This window comes from Rhinopithecus bieti, unplaced genomic scaffold, assembly GCF_001698545.2.
Source record: "Rhinopithecus bieti isolate Rb0 unplaced genomic scaffold, ASM169854v2 scaffold_1853, whole genome shotgun sequence".
NCBI lineage: Eukaryota > Metazoa > Chordata > Mammalia > Primates > Cercopithecidae > Rhinopithecus > Rhinopithecus bieti.
The window spans coordinates 965,365-983,740 of NW_016804151.1; the positions used below are offsets into that span (position 1 = coordinate 965,365).

At 39.4% G+C, this 18,376-nt stretch overlaps 1 protein-coding gene across 3 annotated transcripts in view; it reads left to right on the plus strand.

Moving 5' to 3' along the window:
- The window catches only part of DNM3 (dynamin 3), a 574,343-nt gene that overhangs the window by 75,563 nt on the left and 480,404 nt on the right, over positions 1-18,376 (plus strand). For all 3 annotated transcript variants that reach the window (XM_017866907.1, XM_017866908.1, XM_017866910.1), the window contains exon 2: positions 8,496-8,569. In XM_017866907.1, the coding sequence (XP_017722396.1) occupies positions 8,496-8,569 (74 nt within the window). The remainder of the gene's footprint in view (positions 1-8,495; positions 8,570-18,376) is intronic.

The window sequence follows — 18,376 nt, forward strand, 5'->3', positions numbered from 1 at the left end:
AGATTTAATAAAACTATGTTGTTTAGAAATTTTGAATTTTGTGAATAAAAGTAAAATATTGAGATTCTTAAAGATGTCAATAAAAAATAAGTAAAAGCATTGTGTTTCCTGCAACTGAATTTGTAGGTATGTTTTTCAAATAAAATTATGATGGTGTTGAGTACTTCATATTATAGAGTAGCTGACAGCATCAAAATATGATTCTTTGCAAATCTGTAAGTACTAATATTCTTAATATATGGCAATAATTTAGAGAAAAAAGTAAACTGCAGTAGAAAATTTCCAATTAAATCTGTGGATTTTGGTAAAATTACTTCCTCTAGCGATTAAAATGGCATTGTAATGGTTGGCAAAGTTCTCGGATTTGGACATGAAAGTACAGAGCTATTTTAATAGCACTATTGTGTTCAGGGTGTGGAATTGGATTCTTGACCTCTGTGTTCCTTGGAGCAGGGGGTGGGCAGTATTAGTGTGATTTGTCTGTCTTTCTCTTCCTATCTCCTTTCTTTTCCCTCTTTCCCTGTTTCCCTTTCCTTCTGTTTCTTTTTTTGTTGGATCAGTATATTGAAGTATTGTGAGATAGTACTCCTATAGGAATCATTATGGTGCACAGATTTTTTTTTTTTCTTTTTTTTAAGATGGTCTCACTCTGTCACCCAGGCTGAAGTGCAGTGGCATGAACATGGCTCACAGCAACCTCAACCTCCTGGGTTCAAGCAATCCTCCTGCCTCAGGCACCTGAGTGGCTGGGACTACAGGCTGAAGCCACCACGCCCAGCTAATTTTTAATTTTTTTGTAGAGAGGGGAGTCTCGCCATGTTGCTCAGGCTGGTCTGGGACTCCTGGGCTCAGGTGATCCTCCTGCCTTGGCCTCCCAAATTGTTGGGATTACAGACGTAAGCCACTGTGCATGGCCAGAAAATTATATTAAATACTTTGAAAATTAAGTTTTAAAAGAGATTTCTCTGTTTGTTTGGTTGGTTTTTTTTTTTTTTTTGAGATGGAGTTTTGCTCTTGTTGCCCAGGCTGGAGTGCAATGGCACAATCTCGGTTCACCGCAACCTCCGCCTCCTGGGTTCAAGCGATTCTCCTACCTCAGCCTCCTGAGTAGCTGGGATTACAGGGGTCTACCACCACCCCTGGCTAATTTTGTATTTTTGGTAGAGATGGGGTTTCTCCATGTTGGTCAGGCTTGTCTCAAACTCCCAACCTCAGGTGATCTGCCCACCTCGTCCTCCCAAAGTGCTGGGATTGCAGGCGTGAGCCACCGTGCCCGGCTGAGATTTCTCTGTTTTTAAGGAAAAAATTTAAAAAATATATTGGTTCTGTATTTTAAAAAAAATTTATTTTCTTCAAATTCCATTCCATGTCATGTCATTAGACATGGAATGGAATTGGCCCACCTAGTATTCTAGGTGGGCCAATTCCACCTAGATATACATTTGGCCCACCAATACAATTGGCCTACCTAGTATTCTGTATTTTGTAATTTGGTGAATATGTTTGAGTCTTAAATATTCATAATATCAATTTAAATGACCCCAGCAAATTATTGGTGAGTTGAGAGTCATCTTGCCTATTCTTTTGGTCCATATAATGCCTTGTAGCTGTCTGCCAGTTGTGAATTAGATATAGGATTGTTTTCTCTCCATGTTATGACTATATGGAGTAATGATGAATCTTCTTGAAAGGGTATGTAGAAAGTAAAAAATATTTAGTGCCTAGGCACTGAAGGAGGCTCTGAGGGAACACACAGGGGTGAGGGAGCAGACAATGTGTGTTGAGAGCTTAGGTAGAGACATGTGGGGGTGGGGGGATCTTGAGAAGACTCCCGGAAAAGATGACATACAGCTGGGTGTTGAAGATTAGGGGGATAAGGATGTGCCTAGACACCAAGTCTGAGAGCACAGACGCACACAGAGACTTCCACTAGAGGACAAGGCTTTATTTCTGCTTTGTTTACTGTTATATCTCCAGTGTCTAAAGCTTCATTTAGCTTGTAGTAGACACATAATGCACATTTGTTGAAATAATAGGTTAAATTAGTTGTAAGGGGTTCTATGCCTCTGATGTAGGGTTTCACTTGGGGAGTGGTCAGAAATAAAATATTTTGTAAGTGATACTAAGATTTGAATTTCATGCTAAAGATAATGGGGAGTCATTCAGTCATTTAAAGTCTGGTAATGATGTGATAGAACTGATGTCCCTGTTAAAGTTGGATAGGAGGGTGCTCAAATTAGATGCAGGGAAAATAGTCATGAGAGCAGTGTAGCACTTTATGAGAGTTGGTGGCAGCTGGATTGGTGATCCAAATAGACAAAAGAGGGTGAATTTAAGAGATATTAAGATAGAATCAGGAGGACATGGTGACCAACTTGGAGCATGAGGATAGAGGTAGATGGAGGATAGATGATTCTGAGGTGCTTGGCTTGGCTAACGTATATGGATGCTGATGATGTGGATTATGATTGGGAATGAAGGTGGAGAAACATTTGGATAGATTGTAATGAATTGAGTTGTAGAGATGTTTGGTTCCAGACATCTAGTGGAGATGTTTAAGAGGTTAATGTGACTTTGAGTTCTAGTGTTTGGCTTACCTCTCTGGTAGCCTCTATTCTCTCAGTTCCACTTCTTTCGGGTACCCATTAAATGTTGGTATTTCTGAGAGTCAATATTAATCACTTGTTTCTACTCCATTCCTACTCATCTATTCTTTTGGCTTCAACTTCCTGCTCTGTTGCTGTCAAATTATTGTCTCCAGATAAGACTTTTGTCCTGAGTACCAGCTGTTCAGTCTAACTGTCTACATGTTGTTTCAATCTGGGTATTCCCCAGGCATGTAAAGATCAATGTGTACAAATAAGGACTGCTCATTTTCTTCCCCCATTTGTTTTACAATGTAGATAAAAATGGTCAAGAGCACAAATGCTAGAGTTAGACTCCCTAGATTTGAGTCCTGTATGTCACTTACTAGCTTTATGACCCTGTGCAAATTGTCTGACTTTTGTGTGCTTCTGTTTTCTCATCTGTGAAGTAAGAATAACAATAGTACCTACTGCATAGGATGTTATGAGATCGAACAAGTTAATGCATATAAAGCTATCAGAGTGGTGCTGGCACATGGTAAGCATTATATTAACCAGATCTTCCTTTATTTCCTGTCCTAGTTAGTGATACCATTGTTCAACCAGCTACCCAAACCAGAAATGTGACATTTATCCTAACTCTTCCATATCACTACATTAGAAGGAGATTCATCAGAAGGAGTGACATCAGAAGGAGATTCCATATCAAAGCCATCATTAAATCCTGCCATTTGTCTTCTTTCCATCTCTACCATTACTGCCTTGGACTTGACTTTTATTATCTTCTTTCTGAATGACCTAGACTGGCTAGTGACTAGTGACTCATCACTGTCTTTGATCTTTCTCTTTTTCAACGTTCTCTATATAATCCCCAGTGATTATTCTGAAATGCAAATCTGATCACTTAAAACTCTATAGTACCTTCCTGTTCTCACAGAAAATAGACAAACACAAACTACTAGTAAAGACCTCTGAGGTCTTTTCTGGCTTCCTTCTCTAGACTCTTCTCTATCTCATTCTGATCTCTCTTTAATGTTTACAGTTCTGTGATGTTTTGTGCTACTCTGGTCTTCCATGTCTTCGTACATCTGATTTTCTGTGGAATGCCTCCTACCTCATATTTCTTCTCAGATATTGTTTCTAGCAGCTCCTCCAAGCAGGATAGATATTCTTTGCTGTGTGTTGATACCGTATCTTGTGTGAAACTTAAGCATAGTACCTGTTATGCTTATTATAGTTATTTTTATTTGCATGTTGTCCTCCTCCAAGGCTGAGCTTCTTTATTTTTGAATAAATTGGCTCCATGAATCAACTTCTAGAAAACTATGAGTTGTGCCTCCCATCTTCAGTTAAGTGCAGATGTTAAACATTTATTTACTGTACAGATTATCTGGTTAACAATCATTTACATCTATATTGAAGAGACCATCTCTGTAGTTACTTTATTTGCTGCCAGGGGGGAATTTTTTTGAGTTTTGTTGATACAGCTAGTGTGCTGTCCTTTTTCAGGCTTCCAAAGGTCATTCTTTTCCTAGAGAAGCAATGACTATATTTCCTGGTAACTCAGTTACTGGAAGAGCCAATAAGAAATGTCATCAAGGTGGTTCTTAAACCATGGTGTGGGAATTGTACTCTATTTTTTGTCTAGGAGTCAGGAAGCTGTGAAAGAGCATTGACTTATTGCCTGAAGACCAGCTGTTAACACTGAAGATTAATGCTTTATTGAGATGGGTTGAGAGAAAAGAAAGGCATTTGATTTGTAGCTGGCATATGGCATCCAGAGGGAAGCACTCTCTCTGGCTAAAAATCTGTACAGTTCAACCCCAAATAAGGCATGTGGACCATATAACAGAATCGATTTAATAACACTGAGTTTTCAGGTTACTCTTTGAAGGTACATCTTGCAGGAAGAATGGCATACATATTTTATTTTTATATAGATTTATTAGAAAATAAATTAAAAATATGTAGTCTAAATCCAAAGTAATACTAAAGGAATAGTCATTATTTTTCCAGCGTGAATTTAAAAAATGTTTTCCCACAAAACATGCTTACAGGTTTTCCCATAAAATATGCTTATGGGAGAAAAATCTATTGCACAGAAAATGATACAATTCAATTGGATGATGGTGCTCAGTGGCTAATGAATTATTCAATATTGTTCATGTCAGTGCTTTGGCTCCCTGTTGCTGAAGGCAGGCATGAGGGCTTTCCAAACCCTTGCAGGTCATCAACACTAAGAGGGTAGTTCAAGTGGGGTCTGTGGCTCCTATCTCCAAATTCCAGTAGCAAAATGTTAAAATATTATATGTAGGTGCTCAGTTTTTCAAGGCAAATGAATACTACAATATCAGGGAAAACACACTGTGGCTGTGTTATATCAAAAATAATAGTAACATTTTCCCGTGGTGCTTGGGTTTTAAAATTTTAAAATTGTTGGTGTATGTTGCATTTCATTTGATCCATACAACTTGGGCCATAGTTAGCATTCTCTCAGTTTAGTAGTAAAAGAAATGGGTTCTGAGAGAATTTTGCCCATTCAGTGGCAGAGCTAATATTCAAAGCAAGGTTCTGTGTTTCTCATTTGAGGACTCATCTCCTTAGTTCACACAGCAGCAGTGTGCTGGGCCATCAGAAGGAGATGTATCTTTAGGATGGCCAGATTAGCTGCTCACTCTTCAGAAGAGAGAAGCTTTTCTTTAGCACTTTGTTGTACTTCAGAGATGCCTGTGAAGCAGGAGAGACTTCCAAATAGTAAAATTTGATTATCAAAATTTTTGGCTTTTTGTGAGAATGTATCTGTCAGAGGTAGGACTGGTGAGAGCCATGAAGGAAACCAGTAACTGTGAGTTAATAAGAAGGGGTTAGATACCGGAATCTATTTATTACTCTTAATGAAAAGCTCTGTTTGCTTAATAAAAAAATGTAGAGAAAAATGTTAGATGTATCTGTGGATTTTTAGTCAACACACAATTATTTGCTATTTATAATGTTTGATATGTTCTATTTTGCTTTAACAGTGTTCACAGGGATTGTTACTAAATCTGCATCTAAATATATGGTCACAAGCATGAATTGAAACAGGTCTCAGCATGAAGGTATAGAGTGACTAAACCTTTTTTTCTTCTTTCTTCTCTCTGTCCTTTCTTCTCTGCCTTTTTTTTCTTGAAGAAAATATTTTATTGACTGGTTAAATGGCATTATTCAGGCCATTCGTCATTTTTCCTTTGCATTTTATACATCCTGAAATTTCACTCATGGTCCTCATGGCTCAAACAGATGCCCTCCAGCTCCTTTTATTTTTATATGCTGACTTAAAGTTTTTTTTAATTATTATTGTACTTTAAAGTTCTGGGATACATATGCAGAACGTGCAGGTTTGTTACATAGGTATACATGTGCCATGGTGGTTTGCTGCACCCATTAATCCGTCATCTACATTAGGTGTTTCTCCGAATGCTGTCCCTCCCCTGACCCTCCACTCCCTGACAGGCCCTGATGTGTGATATTCCTCTCCCTGTGTCCATGTGTTCTCACTGTTCAGCTCCCACTCATGAGTGAGAACATGCGGTGTTTGGTTTTCTGTTCTTGTGTTAGTTTGCTGAGAATGATGGTTTCCAGCTTCATTCATGTCCCTGCAAAGGACATAAACTCATCCTTCTTTATGGCTGGATAGTATTCCATGGTGCCGTCTAGCTCTTTACTCTGGAGTTTTGCTTTTTTCCCTCCCTCAATTCATTTTGATTCTCAAATTACCCTCTTCCTTTTTGGTTAAAAATAAAACAAACAAAACAAAGTAGATGCTTTGTTTATTTTGATTAAATTTTAAATGATTGTTGAAGCTATCTAAACTAGCAGTTATTCTAATGTAGCACATGAAGAATATTAAAAGTGTATTTAGTTATATGTATTTAAATCTATTCAAATCATCATTATAAGGAGAGTATTGTTCTTTCTCTTTTCTGAACTCCAATGTAGTTTATCTTCCCTTCTTTAATGGTTTTCATGAATATGTTTTGTTCCCATTAGGTTCCAAATTCCTGGTGTCTACCCAGTATGAGTCCATGCCCACAGCATCTCCCTAGCACTTCTTAATTTCTCAGTGAATTTTTTTTCGATGAATAATAATGCTATTTCAGTGGCATTTTCAAAAGCACGTGCAAATCTGTAATTTCACTATTTTCTATTGTAGTCATATACACTGACATTCTAAATGAACTTTGGTCCTTGAAGTCAATGAGAAAAGTCATTAACTTTTCTAGGTTGTTCAGTACTATTTCCTCTGTCAGAACATACAGTAGCACTTGCCAAATAAATTAGTTGTAGTGGGAGAAATTTGGCTTGATTCTATCTTTTTGACTCTCCATTCCAAACTACCAGTGCAGCTAAACGCTTGGGTTTTGGAGCATTCTCACTGTCCTTTGCCTATTTTATAAGCTGCTGTTCATTGAAATCCCATCTGTGTTGAAGCTCTGTTCTGCCAAATTTCCTTCAAAACTCATAGTATGCCATGTGAATTGTTATTGCCCACTGAATTGTTGAGTAACATATCCTGACTTGAGGCCAGTGGTTTTCAAACCTTGGTGAGCATCAGAAACATCTGGGAGCTTGTTAAGAGTACAAATGCTGCATGCCTTCCCCTGAATATAATGAATCTGTAGCTTCAGGAGTAGTCCTGGGTGTCTGTGGTTATAACACTTTCTAGTGGGCCTGGAACCACATTTTGAGAAACACTGCCATTGAGTGAAAAGTTTATTTTGAGTGGAATTCTGTGATGATTCCTCTAAAAGTTGTGAGACATTCTAAATGTGTTTAAAAACTGTGCTATAGGTATGTTTATGAATTCTTTGATGTTGCAGAATCAGCAATAATTTATGTTGCATTGCAGATGTAATGTTATGTAGTACTCTCTTTGCTGCAGTTTTATTGGCTTAGTGTTTATTAATATGCTATTTGAAATATGAACTTTATCAAAACCTCCATTTATCAGGAATAAGAACAAATGGAATGAGAGCAAACAAAACTCAAGTTGCAGTTTTCTGCTGTTAATTTCTACAGACAAAATATCTGTTTCTGCTTGATCCCACGTTTTATGTGTCCTTTTTTTTAGACAAGAGTCTCACTCTGTTGTACAGGCTGGAGTGCAGTGGTATGACCTTGGCTCACTGCAACTCCGCCTCCCGGGCTCAAGCGATCCTCCCATCTCAGCCTTCTGAGTAATTGGGACTAGAGGCCCACACCACCATGTCTGGCTGGCTAATTTTTGTAGGTTTTTTTTTTTTTTTTGTAGCGCTGGGTTTTTGCTACATTGTCCAGGCTGGTCTCAAACTCCTGGGCTCAAGCGATTCAACAGCCTCGGCCTCCCAGAGTGCTGGGATTACAGGTGTGGACCACTGTGCCCGGCCTCGTTTCCTTTTATTGGGGAAAAATGTCAGTATATTTAGAGGATACAATCTAATGTGCCCTTAGTAATGGTCAGTATTTGACGGTGCTAATATTGATCTTGAGGCGAAAGAGCGTACTGGGTTTTTTAATTATCAAAAAGAGTTTAAGAATTAATTTCAGTATCAAATATTTTCTTTAATGCTGATTCTCTGAAAATCAAAATTAATTGATAATACACAGAAACTAAGTGGAAACTTTTATAAATTTCAGCTAGATGAATGAATGGCATATTCCAATGAGGTCATTATGATAATATACATGGATTTCTATGCAATCAATATAAGGGCCTCCTTCTTTTTTTTAACTTTGCAAACGCTTCTTTTATTAAGATGGGCCTATCATTTTTTGGATAAATGATACATTGAAAGGTTGGGAATTAGGAGAATTGCTGTGGAACTTGGTTTTTGAATGTATAGGTGATCAGAATTCCTTCATGACTTAATCTATATTTCTTACTTTTTTTAGGGACTTTCTTCCTCGAGGGTCGGGCATTGTAACGAGACGACCTCTTGTGCTGCAGCTTGTTACTTCTAAAGCAGGTAATGAATGAAGATGTCTACCACATGGATGGGCATATCCTGTGGCACCTTTTGCCTTCGTAGGTGTGGGGTTGTTCCAATAGAAACGTGTTTGTGATTGCCCCACTGTGAGCAGCTGCCCACATTTCTCTCCAGAATGCTGCCTTCTTCATTGATCTTTTCATTCCTTTGATTACATTAAAGGGGGTAGTTTCATGGATTTTTTAAAATACCTACTTAAAAATTTTTTTATTGCTCATTGTAATCCATCTATATAATTTTACAGTACAGCACAACCACTAATACTCCTTTGGTATGCTTTCTATGTGTGTGTGTGTGTGTGTGTGTGTGTGTGTGTGCACGTGCACCTGGGGATTAACTTATAAAATTCAACAACCATATAATATCTGTATGGATGTGTATGTGCGTATCTATATTTACACTGTGCTATGCTTGCTCCTCTCTCTTACACCATGATAATTTGATAGATAAATGATGCTTGTTTTTATTTTCGTTTTATTTCAGCAACTGCTGATGTTGAATTTTTTTTTTTCAGGTTTATTTGCCATTTGTATTTCTTGTGAATTGGCCATTTTCTTTTCCCCATTTCTTTTGGGGATTTTACTACTTTTCCTATCAATTTCTTTGAATGCTTAAGACTGAAGCACCTCATAAAAATCATCTGTCATAAATTGTAAATATTTTTAATAGCTTGTTAAAGATACCATTTACATACCATATAACTTGACCAAATAGATCAATAGGTTTTAGTTTTTTCACAGATATGTGCAACCATCTCCACAATCAGCTTTACAACTGTTTGATCACTCCAAAAAGAAAGCCTGCATGTTTCTGCTGTCACCCCTTTTCATAACACCTTTCCCCACCACTCCAGCTTAGGCATTACTAACCCATGTTGTCTCCATGGATTTCCCTATTCTGGACATGTCATGTGAATGGAATCATTTAATATGTGGTCTTTTGTAATAGGCTTTTCTTGCTTGGAATAATCTTCAAGGTTCATACATGTTGTAGCATGTATTAGAACTTCATTTCTTTTTATGGCCTAACATATTTCATTGTCTGGATAGTTCACATTTTGTTTGCCCATTAACTGAGGAGCATTTGAGTTGTTTCCACCCTTTGGTTCTTATGAATAATGTTGCTATAAACATTCATGTACATGTTTCTGCGTGGACATGTGTTTTCATTTCTCTTAGAAATATACCTGAGTATAATTACTGGGCCATGTAGTAACTGTATGTTTAATTGTTTAAGGAACTGACAGACTGTTTTCAAAGCAGCTGCCCCATTTTACATTCCTACCAGCAGTGTATGAGGGTTACAGTTTTTCTATATCCTTGCTAACCCTTGTGGGTAAGAAGTGATATCTCATTGTGGTTTTGACTTGCATTTTCCTAGTGACTAAGGATACTGAGCATCTTTTCATGTGCTTAATGATCATTTGTGTATCTTATTTAGATAAATGTGTATTCATTTCCTTTGCCGAGTTTTAAATTTGGTTATTTGCCTTTGTATTACTGAATTATAACAGATATATATTAGATACAAGTCTAATATCAGATATTTGATTTGCATTTTTTTTTTCTATTTTATAGGCCCGTTTCATTTTCTTGACAGTGTCCTTTGAAGCAAAAGATTTTTTATTTTGGTGAAGTCCAATTTATCTACTCTTTCTTTCATTTCTCATTATTTTGGTATATATCTAAGAATCCTTTGCCAAAACCAAGGTTATAAAAGTTTATTCTATGTTTTCTTCTAGGAAGTTTATAGTTTTGATCTTACACTTAGGTCTTTGATCCATTTTTTTAAATTACTAATTTTTAAATTTGAAATTTCATTTTAGATTTGGGGATAGGTGGAGGTTTGTTATATTGCATAATGTGCAATGCTGAGATTTGGGTTTCTAGTGAAACTATCAACCAAATATTAAACATAGTCCCCAATAGGTAGGATTTCAGCCTTCACCCCTCTTCCACTTTTCCCCTTTTTGGAGTTCTTTGCGTCTGTTTTTCCCATCTTTATGTCCATGTTACCCACTGTTTAGTTCACACTTATAACTGTGAATGTGTAGTATTTTATTTCCTATTTCTGTTATTTCTCTTAGAATAATGGCCTCCAGCTCAGTCCATGTTCCTGTGAAGGACATGATTTCATTCTTTTTTATGGCTGCGTAGTATTCCTTGATGTATGTGTCCCCTATTTTCTTTATCCAATCAAGTGTTGGTGTGCTTAGGTTGATTCCATGATTTTGGTATTGTGAATAGTGCTGCAGTAAACATACAAGTATAGGCATCTTTTTGAAATAATAATTTCTTTTCCTTTGGGTAGCTACCCAGTAGTGGGATTGCTGGGTCAAACGGTAGTTCTATTTTTAGTTCTTTGAGAACTCTCTACACTGTTTTCCATAGGGGTTGAACAGATTTACATTCCCACCAATAGTTTATAAGTGTTCCCTTTCCTCTGCAGCCCTGCCATAATGTGTTATTTTTGACTTTTTAATAATAGCTGTATTAGTCTATTTTCACACTGCTGTAAAGAACTGCCCAAGACTGGGTATTTTATAAAAGAAAGAGGTTTAATTAACTCACAGTTCAGCATGGCTGGGGAGGTCTCAGGAAACTTACACTCATGGTGGAAGGCAAAGGGGAAGCATGGCACCTTCTTCACAAGGTGGCAGGAAGGAGAAGAGCCAAGCAAAGGGGGAGGAGCCCCTTAAAACTATCAGATTTCATGAGAACTCTCTTACTATCATGAGAACAGCATGGGGGAAACTGCCCCCCCATTAATTACCTCCACCTGGTCTCTCCTTTGACATGTGGGGATTGTGAAGATTATGGGGATTACAATTCAAGATTAGATTTGGCTGGGGACACAAAGCCTAACCATATCAATAGCCATTCTGACTGGTATGAGATGATATCTTATTGTGGTTTTGATCTGTATTTCTTTGATGATTATGTTGAGCATTTTTTGTCTTATGTTTGTTGACTACTTTTATGTTTTCTTTTGAGAACTGTCTGTTTCCATCCTTTGCCCACTTATTTTTTTTTTTTTTTCCTTTTGAGATAAAGTCTCACTCTTGTTGCCCAGGCTGGAGTGCAGTGGCGGGATCTTGGCTCACTGTAACCTCTGCCTCCTGGGTTCAAGTGATTCTCCTGCCTCAGCCTCCCAAGTAGCTGGGATCACAGTGCCCACCACCCTGCCCAGCTAATTTTTTGTATTTTTAGTAGAGATGGGGTTTCACCATGTTGGCCAGGCTGGTCTTGAACTCCTGACCTCAGGTGATCCACCCACCTTGGCCTCCCAAGGTGCTGGGATTACAGGTATGAGCCACCACACCTGGCCCTTTGCCCACTTTTTAATGGGGTTATTTGTTTTTTTCTTGTTGATTTGTTTAAAGTCCTTATAGATTCTGGATATTAGTCCTTTATTGGATGCATAGGTTGCAAAAATTTTCTCTCATCCTGTAGATTGTCTGTTTACTCTGTTGATAGTTTCTTTTGCAGCGCATAATGTCTTTAGTTTATTTAAGTCCCATTTGTCTATTTTTGTTTTTGTTGCATTGCTTTTGGGGTCTTAGTGAGAAGTTCTTTTCCTGGGCTGATGTCCGGAGAAATTTTTCCTAGGTTTTCTTCTAGAATTTTATAGTTTGAGGACTTACATTTAAGTCTTTAATCCATCATGAGTTAATTTTTGTATGTGGTGAGAGATAGGGGTCCAGTTATTTTCTTCTGCGTATGGTTAGGCAGTTTTCCCAGCACCATTTATTGAATAGGATTTTCTTTCCTCATTGTTTTTTGTTGACTTTGTTGAAGACGTGTTGGTTGAAAATATGTGGCTTTACTTCTGAGTTCTCTGTTCTTTTACACTGATCTATGTGTCTATTTTCATACAAGTACCATAATGTTTTGGTTACTATAGCCTTTTGTATAGTTTAGTATAGAGTAGTTTGAAGTTGGGTAATGTGATGCCTCTGGCTTTGTTCTTTTTGCTTAGGATTGCTTTGGCTATTTGGGCTCTCTTTTGGTTCCCTATGAATTTTAGTATTGTTTTTTCTAATTCTGTGAAAGATGATGTTGGTAATTTGATAGGAATTGCATAGAATCTGTAGATTGCTTTGGGCAGTATAGTCATTTTAACCATATTGATTCTTCTAATCCGTGAGCATGGGATGTCTTTCCATTTGTTTGTGCTTTGATCCATTTTGAATTAATAATTTTATACAGTAAGTGTCCAATTTCATTTTCTGCGTGAATATCCAGCAGTCCCAGCACAATTTGTTAAAAAGACTATTCTTTCCTCACTGTAGGATCCTAGCACCTTTGTCGAAAAATCTGTCAACCATAGATACATAGGTTTATTTTTGGACTCTCAGTTCTATTCGACTGATGTTTATGTTTATCCTTGTGCTAATAGTGTACTCTCTTAATTACCCTTGCTTTGTGGTAAGTTTCAAAATTGAGAATTGTGAGTCCTTCTACTTTGTTTTTTTTTTCAGGATTGTTTTGGCTATCCTGGATCCCTTGAAGTTCAATATGAATTTTAGAATCTGCTTGTTTTATCCCAGGAATGTAAGACTGGTTTAACATCTGAAAATCATATCAGTAGAATGAAAAAAAAAAAAATCACAGGATTACCTCAATAGATTCAGAAAAAGTATTTGAGAAAATCCAACATGCATTCCTGATAAAACTTTTAGTAAATAAAGGGGAAGGAACTTCCTCAACCTGATAAAGGGCATATATAAAAACCACATAGCTAACATCATACTTAATGGTGACAGACTGGATGCTTTTTGTCTAAAATCAGTAATAATACAAGGATGTCTGCTCTTGTCACTCTTATTCAACATTGTATGGTAGGTTCTAACCAGGACAGCTGGGGAAAGGAAGAAATAAAAGGCATCTACCCTGGAAAAGAAGATGTAAAATTATCTCTATTTGAAGATGATGTGATCATATGTATAGAAAAACTATACATGTGAAAGAGTCCACTAAAAAAACTGTTAGAACTACTGAACTATGTTAGCAAGATTTCAGGATACACTATCATACACAACAATCAGTTGTTTTTTTAACTTTTATTTTCGGTTTGGGGGTGCGTGTGAAGGTCTGTCGCATAGATAAACCCATGTCATGGGGGTTTGTTGTACAGATTATTTTATCACCCAGGTTTTAAGTCCAGTGCTCGGTAGTTATCTTTTCTGCTCCTCTCCCTCTTCCCACTCTCCACCTTCAAGTAGACCCCAGTGTCTGTTGTTTCCTTCTTTGTGTTCAAAAATTATCATCATTTAGCTCCCACTTGTAAGTGAGAACATGCAATATTTGCTTTTTTGTTCCTGCATTAGTTTGCCAAGGACAATATAGCCTCCATAAAGACACACACATATGAATATTTATTGCAGCACTATTCACAATAGCAAAGACATGAAATCTACTAAATGCCCACCAGTGACAGATTGGATAAAAAAAATGTAGTACATATACACCATGGAATACTATACAGCCTTAAAAAAGGACAAGATAATGCAGGAATATGGAGGGAGCTGGCTATATTGTTCTTTATTGTAATTCTTAGTTTCCTTGGATTAGGTTTTGCCATCCTCCTGAATCTCAATGATCTTTGTTCCTGTCCATATTCTGAATTCTATCTCTGTCATTTCAGCCAGCTTAGCCTGGTTAAGAACTCATGCTGGAGAACTGGTGTGATCGTTTGGAGGACATATAATACTCTGGCCATTTGAGTTACTGGAGTTCTTGCTTTGATTCTTTCTCATCTCTGCATGTGGGGTGTTCCTTTAACTGCAGTGTAGATTGAGTACAGTTGATAGACTTCTTTTCTGGATTTTTTCACCAAGCCAAGGCTTTGTGCAGGGTCTTTATTTGAAGCTCACTTATTATCTCCGGTTTCAGGCTGGGGTATATGTTAGTGAGGTATTTTTGGTGTTGAAGCTTTGGGGTGTGATCCAGTAGGTGGCACTTAGGCTAATTAATCAGTTGGTAGACTTTTGCTCAGTTATGTGGCTCCCCTATATTTCCTCACAGTTGCAGCTGTGTTCCCTCTCAACACTCTGAAAGGGGGAGTTCCTCTCCCTCTTGAGTGCTGGCTATAGATTGTGGCTTGGCACTCCTGGGCTGCTCACTGCCACTCTGGTGTGATCTCAGTACTTGTGTTCCCTCCTCCACTTGGAGGCAGTGGAGGAAGGGACCTTAGTAGTGATTGTGGCCAAGGATCTTTTGCTTGGCTCCTGGGGACTCCATCCCAGAGAGATGCAGGTCCGCAATCGCTTAGTGCAATCAGCCCAGGATGGAGGGTCTGTGATGAGCAGTGGAGGGTGTGTGGGACCCATGTGAGACAGTCTGGCCTTCCTCCTTGGGTCAATTGCAGCTTGTTGGAGGGGTGAATAAGGCACTTAGGATCTTTGCTTCTTCATTAGTCTGAGGGTAGCAAGAGTAGTTCCACTGCAGAGGCAGTGGCAGAGAGGCTTTTAGTTGCTCCTGGAGGCTTTGTCCAGGGAATTGCCAAGCTGCTACTGGCTTGATAGCTCTGGTGCGGGGTGGCTGGCTTGATAGCTTCCTGGTGAGGAGATATGGGAATGGGCACCCATCTTTAACAGTCTGGCTGCTTTTTCATAGAGCTGTTGTGGTATGCTTGCTACCTGCTCTGGTCCCTAGTCGCCTTGAATTTTCTAGTAGCTGGAGGTATCACCAGTGAAGGCTGCAAACCAGCCATGATGGCAGCCTGCCCCTCCCTCTGGGAGCTCCATCCCAGGGAGGTACAGACCTGTTGCCAGCCCAAACCCTGTAGGAGGTGGCTGGAGACCCTGGTTGGGAGGTCCATTTCAGGAAGGAAGAATGGGATTGGAGACCTGCTTAGAAAAGCAATCTGGCTATGTTTTCATAGAGCAGCTGTGCTCTGCTGGGGCGTCTGCTTCAGCCCCCGGTTGCCCCGACACTCCAAAGCCTGAAGGCTGGAATGGTAATGCTGCCCACACAGCAAAGATGGCAGCCTGACTTTCCCTCTGGGAGCTCTGTCCCAGGGTGGTTTGAAACCTGTGTCAGCCAGAGAACACCAGTGGGGATAGCTAGAGGCTCTGGTTAGGAAGTCCCACCTGGTGGTGAGGAATAGGATTGGGGACACACTTAAAAAAGCAGTCTGGCCATGTTTTTGTAGGGCAGCTGTGCTGTGCTGGGGGTCCCTTCAGTCCCTGGTTGTCTGGGACTTTCCAAAGTTTGAAGGCTGGAACAGCAAAGTCACCCAAACAGAGCACTGGTGAGGATGGCTGGAGACCCCAGTTGGGGAGTCCTGCCCAGCAAGGAGGAAGGGGACTGGGGACCTGCTTAAAAAAGCAGTCTGGCCATGTTTTTGGAGAGCAGCTATGCTGTGCTGGGGGACTGCTTCCACCCCTAGTCAGCTTGGATTCTCCAAAGCCCGAAGGCTGGATGGCTAAGTTGCCCAAACAGCAAAGATGGCAGCTCAGCCCTCCCTCTAGGAGCTCCGTTCCAGGGAGGTTTCAAGTCTCTGTTGGCCAGAAAACACCAGCTGAGCTGGCAGAAGACCCCAGTTGGGAGGTCCCACCCTGTGAGGAGAAACAGCACTGGAGATCCCCTTAAGAGAGTGGTCTGGCCATATTTTTGTAGAGCAGCTGTGCTGCGCTGAAGGACAGCTTTTGCCCCAGTTGGCTTGGACTCTCCAAAGCTGAAGTCTGGAATGGCTAAGTCATCCAAATAGCAAAGGTGGTGGCCCACGCCTCCCTCTGGGAGCTCTGTCCCATTGAGGTTTCAAATCTCTGTGGGCTGCAGAATACAGGTGTGGGTGACTGCAGGCTCTGGTTAAAAGTTCCACCCGGTGAGGAGGAACAGGATCAGGGACCAGGTTGCTTAGAAAAGCAGCTTGGCCATGTTTTTGTAGAATAGCCGTGCTGTGCTGGGGAGATCCCTTCTGCCCCTGGTCAGTTTGAACTCTCCAAAGTCTGAAGGCCGGAATGGCGAAGTCACCCAAACCGCAAACATGGTAGCCTGCCCCTCCCCACAGAGCTCCATCCAGGGAGGTGCAATGCTGCTACCAGTGGCTGGCTGGATTTCCAAGCCAGTAGGTCATATCCTGTGAGGTGCTGTGCAATTGGGGCCTACAGACAGTCACTTCTCAGCCCCCTGGATTCAGCCTCTTTCCTAGGGCTATGTAGGGGGTTTAACTTCCTGCTTTGCCATAGTTGCAGCTGCTTTTCCTGGGAAGCCTGGAAAGCCTGGGTATCTAAGGCTCCCGGTCTCTGCACGTGCCTGAGCGGCTGCTCTGCTGAGATTCCATGAAGCTCTGTGTATCAGACTGAATGCCCTGGTAGAGTGGGTTCATGAAGGAATCTCCTGAACTAAGGATTGCAAAGATCCGTGGGAGAAGCATCGATCCCTGGGGTCCCTCATTTACTCACCGCTTCCCTGGGTCGGGGAGGTTCCTCTGGCTCTGTGTTGTTCCCAGGTGGGCCATTGTCCTGTCTTGGTTTTCTCTGTTCTCCATGGGTCAAGTTGTTTCCTTGATTAGTCCCAATGCAAGTACCTGGATGTTTCAGTTGAATGTGCTGTATTTACTCGCCCCTTCTGTTCCTCTCCGTGAGAGCCCCACATGCTAGCTGCTTCTAGTCCGCCACCTCGGCCACTTCTCGTCAATTGTACTTCTATACACTTGTGATGAACAATCCAAAAACGAAGTTAAGAAAATAATGCAGTTTATAATAGCATCAAAAAGAGTATACTGCTTAGGGGGAGGTGTGGTGGCTCATGCCTGTTGTCCTGGCGCATAAGAAGGTAAGGCCAGGCATTAGAGACCAGCCTGGGCAACATAGGAATCCCTTATCTATATAACAAAAAGAGTATACCACTTAGGAATCAGTTTAACAAAAGAAATGAAAAACTTATGCTATGGAAGCTATAAATTGTTGTTGAAAGAAATTAGAGAAGATCTAAATATTTGGAAAAACATTCCATGCTCAATGACTGGAAGATGTAACAATGTTAAGATGGCAATACCTTAAAAACTGATCTACAGATTCAATGCAATCCCTGTCAGAATCCCAGCTGACATCTGGAGAAATCATAGATATTTTAAACTATTTTTATAAGGTTATAAAATCTGTCTTGTTTGATTCAAAGGATACACTCGAGTCCTGTCATTTGACAAAAGTAAATTATTTGTAAATCTACAATGCAGCAGGCACTGTTTGTGGCCCTGAGGATATAAAAGTGATTAGGATAAAGTTTCTGTACTTCTGGTTATTTATATTGTGGATTTATTATTTTAAATATATAGAAGTTTTACTCATTATGGTTGTGAAATCTGTACATTTAGTTTTTTAAAAGTAAGTAGTTAGCACAGTGCTCTTCACTTTCATACATAAAAAATTTTAAACAGTTCTTTATCTGAAATTTGTTTTCCTGTATGCTGAAACAATTTTTTTCCCAGTTCCCTTTATCTCATATTACAGTGTGGTAACTACTACCATCTATTTCTGAATATCTTTCTGCTTTATTGTACCAGTTCCACAGTGTTTTACTTTTGTGGGTTCATAATTTGCTTTAATATCTCACCTGGCAAGGCTCTAGTCCTCTCCTATTACTTTTTTAAATTTAGGGGTTCTATTATAATTGTGTGGAAAAGTCTAGAAAAATTTTGTAAAGATGAAACTATTGCTACTAGAATTATTTTGAACCGATAGATGAACCGATAGATTTACTAGGGAATAACTGATACCTTAAAAATATTTATTATTTTTTTCAATCCAAGGACCATACCATAACCTTTCCCTTCCCT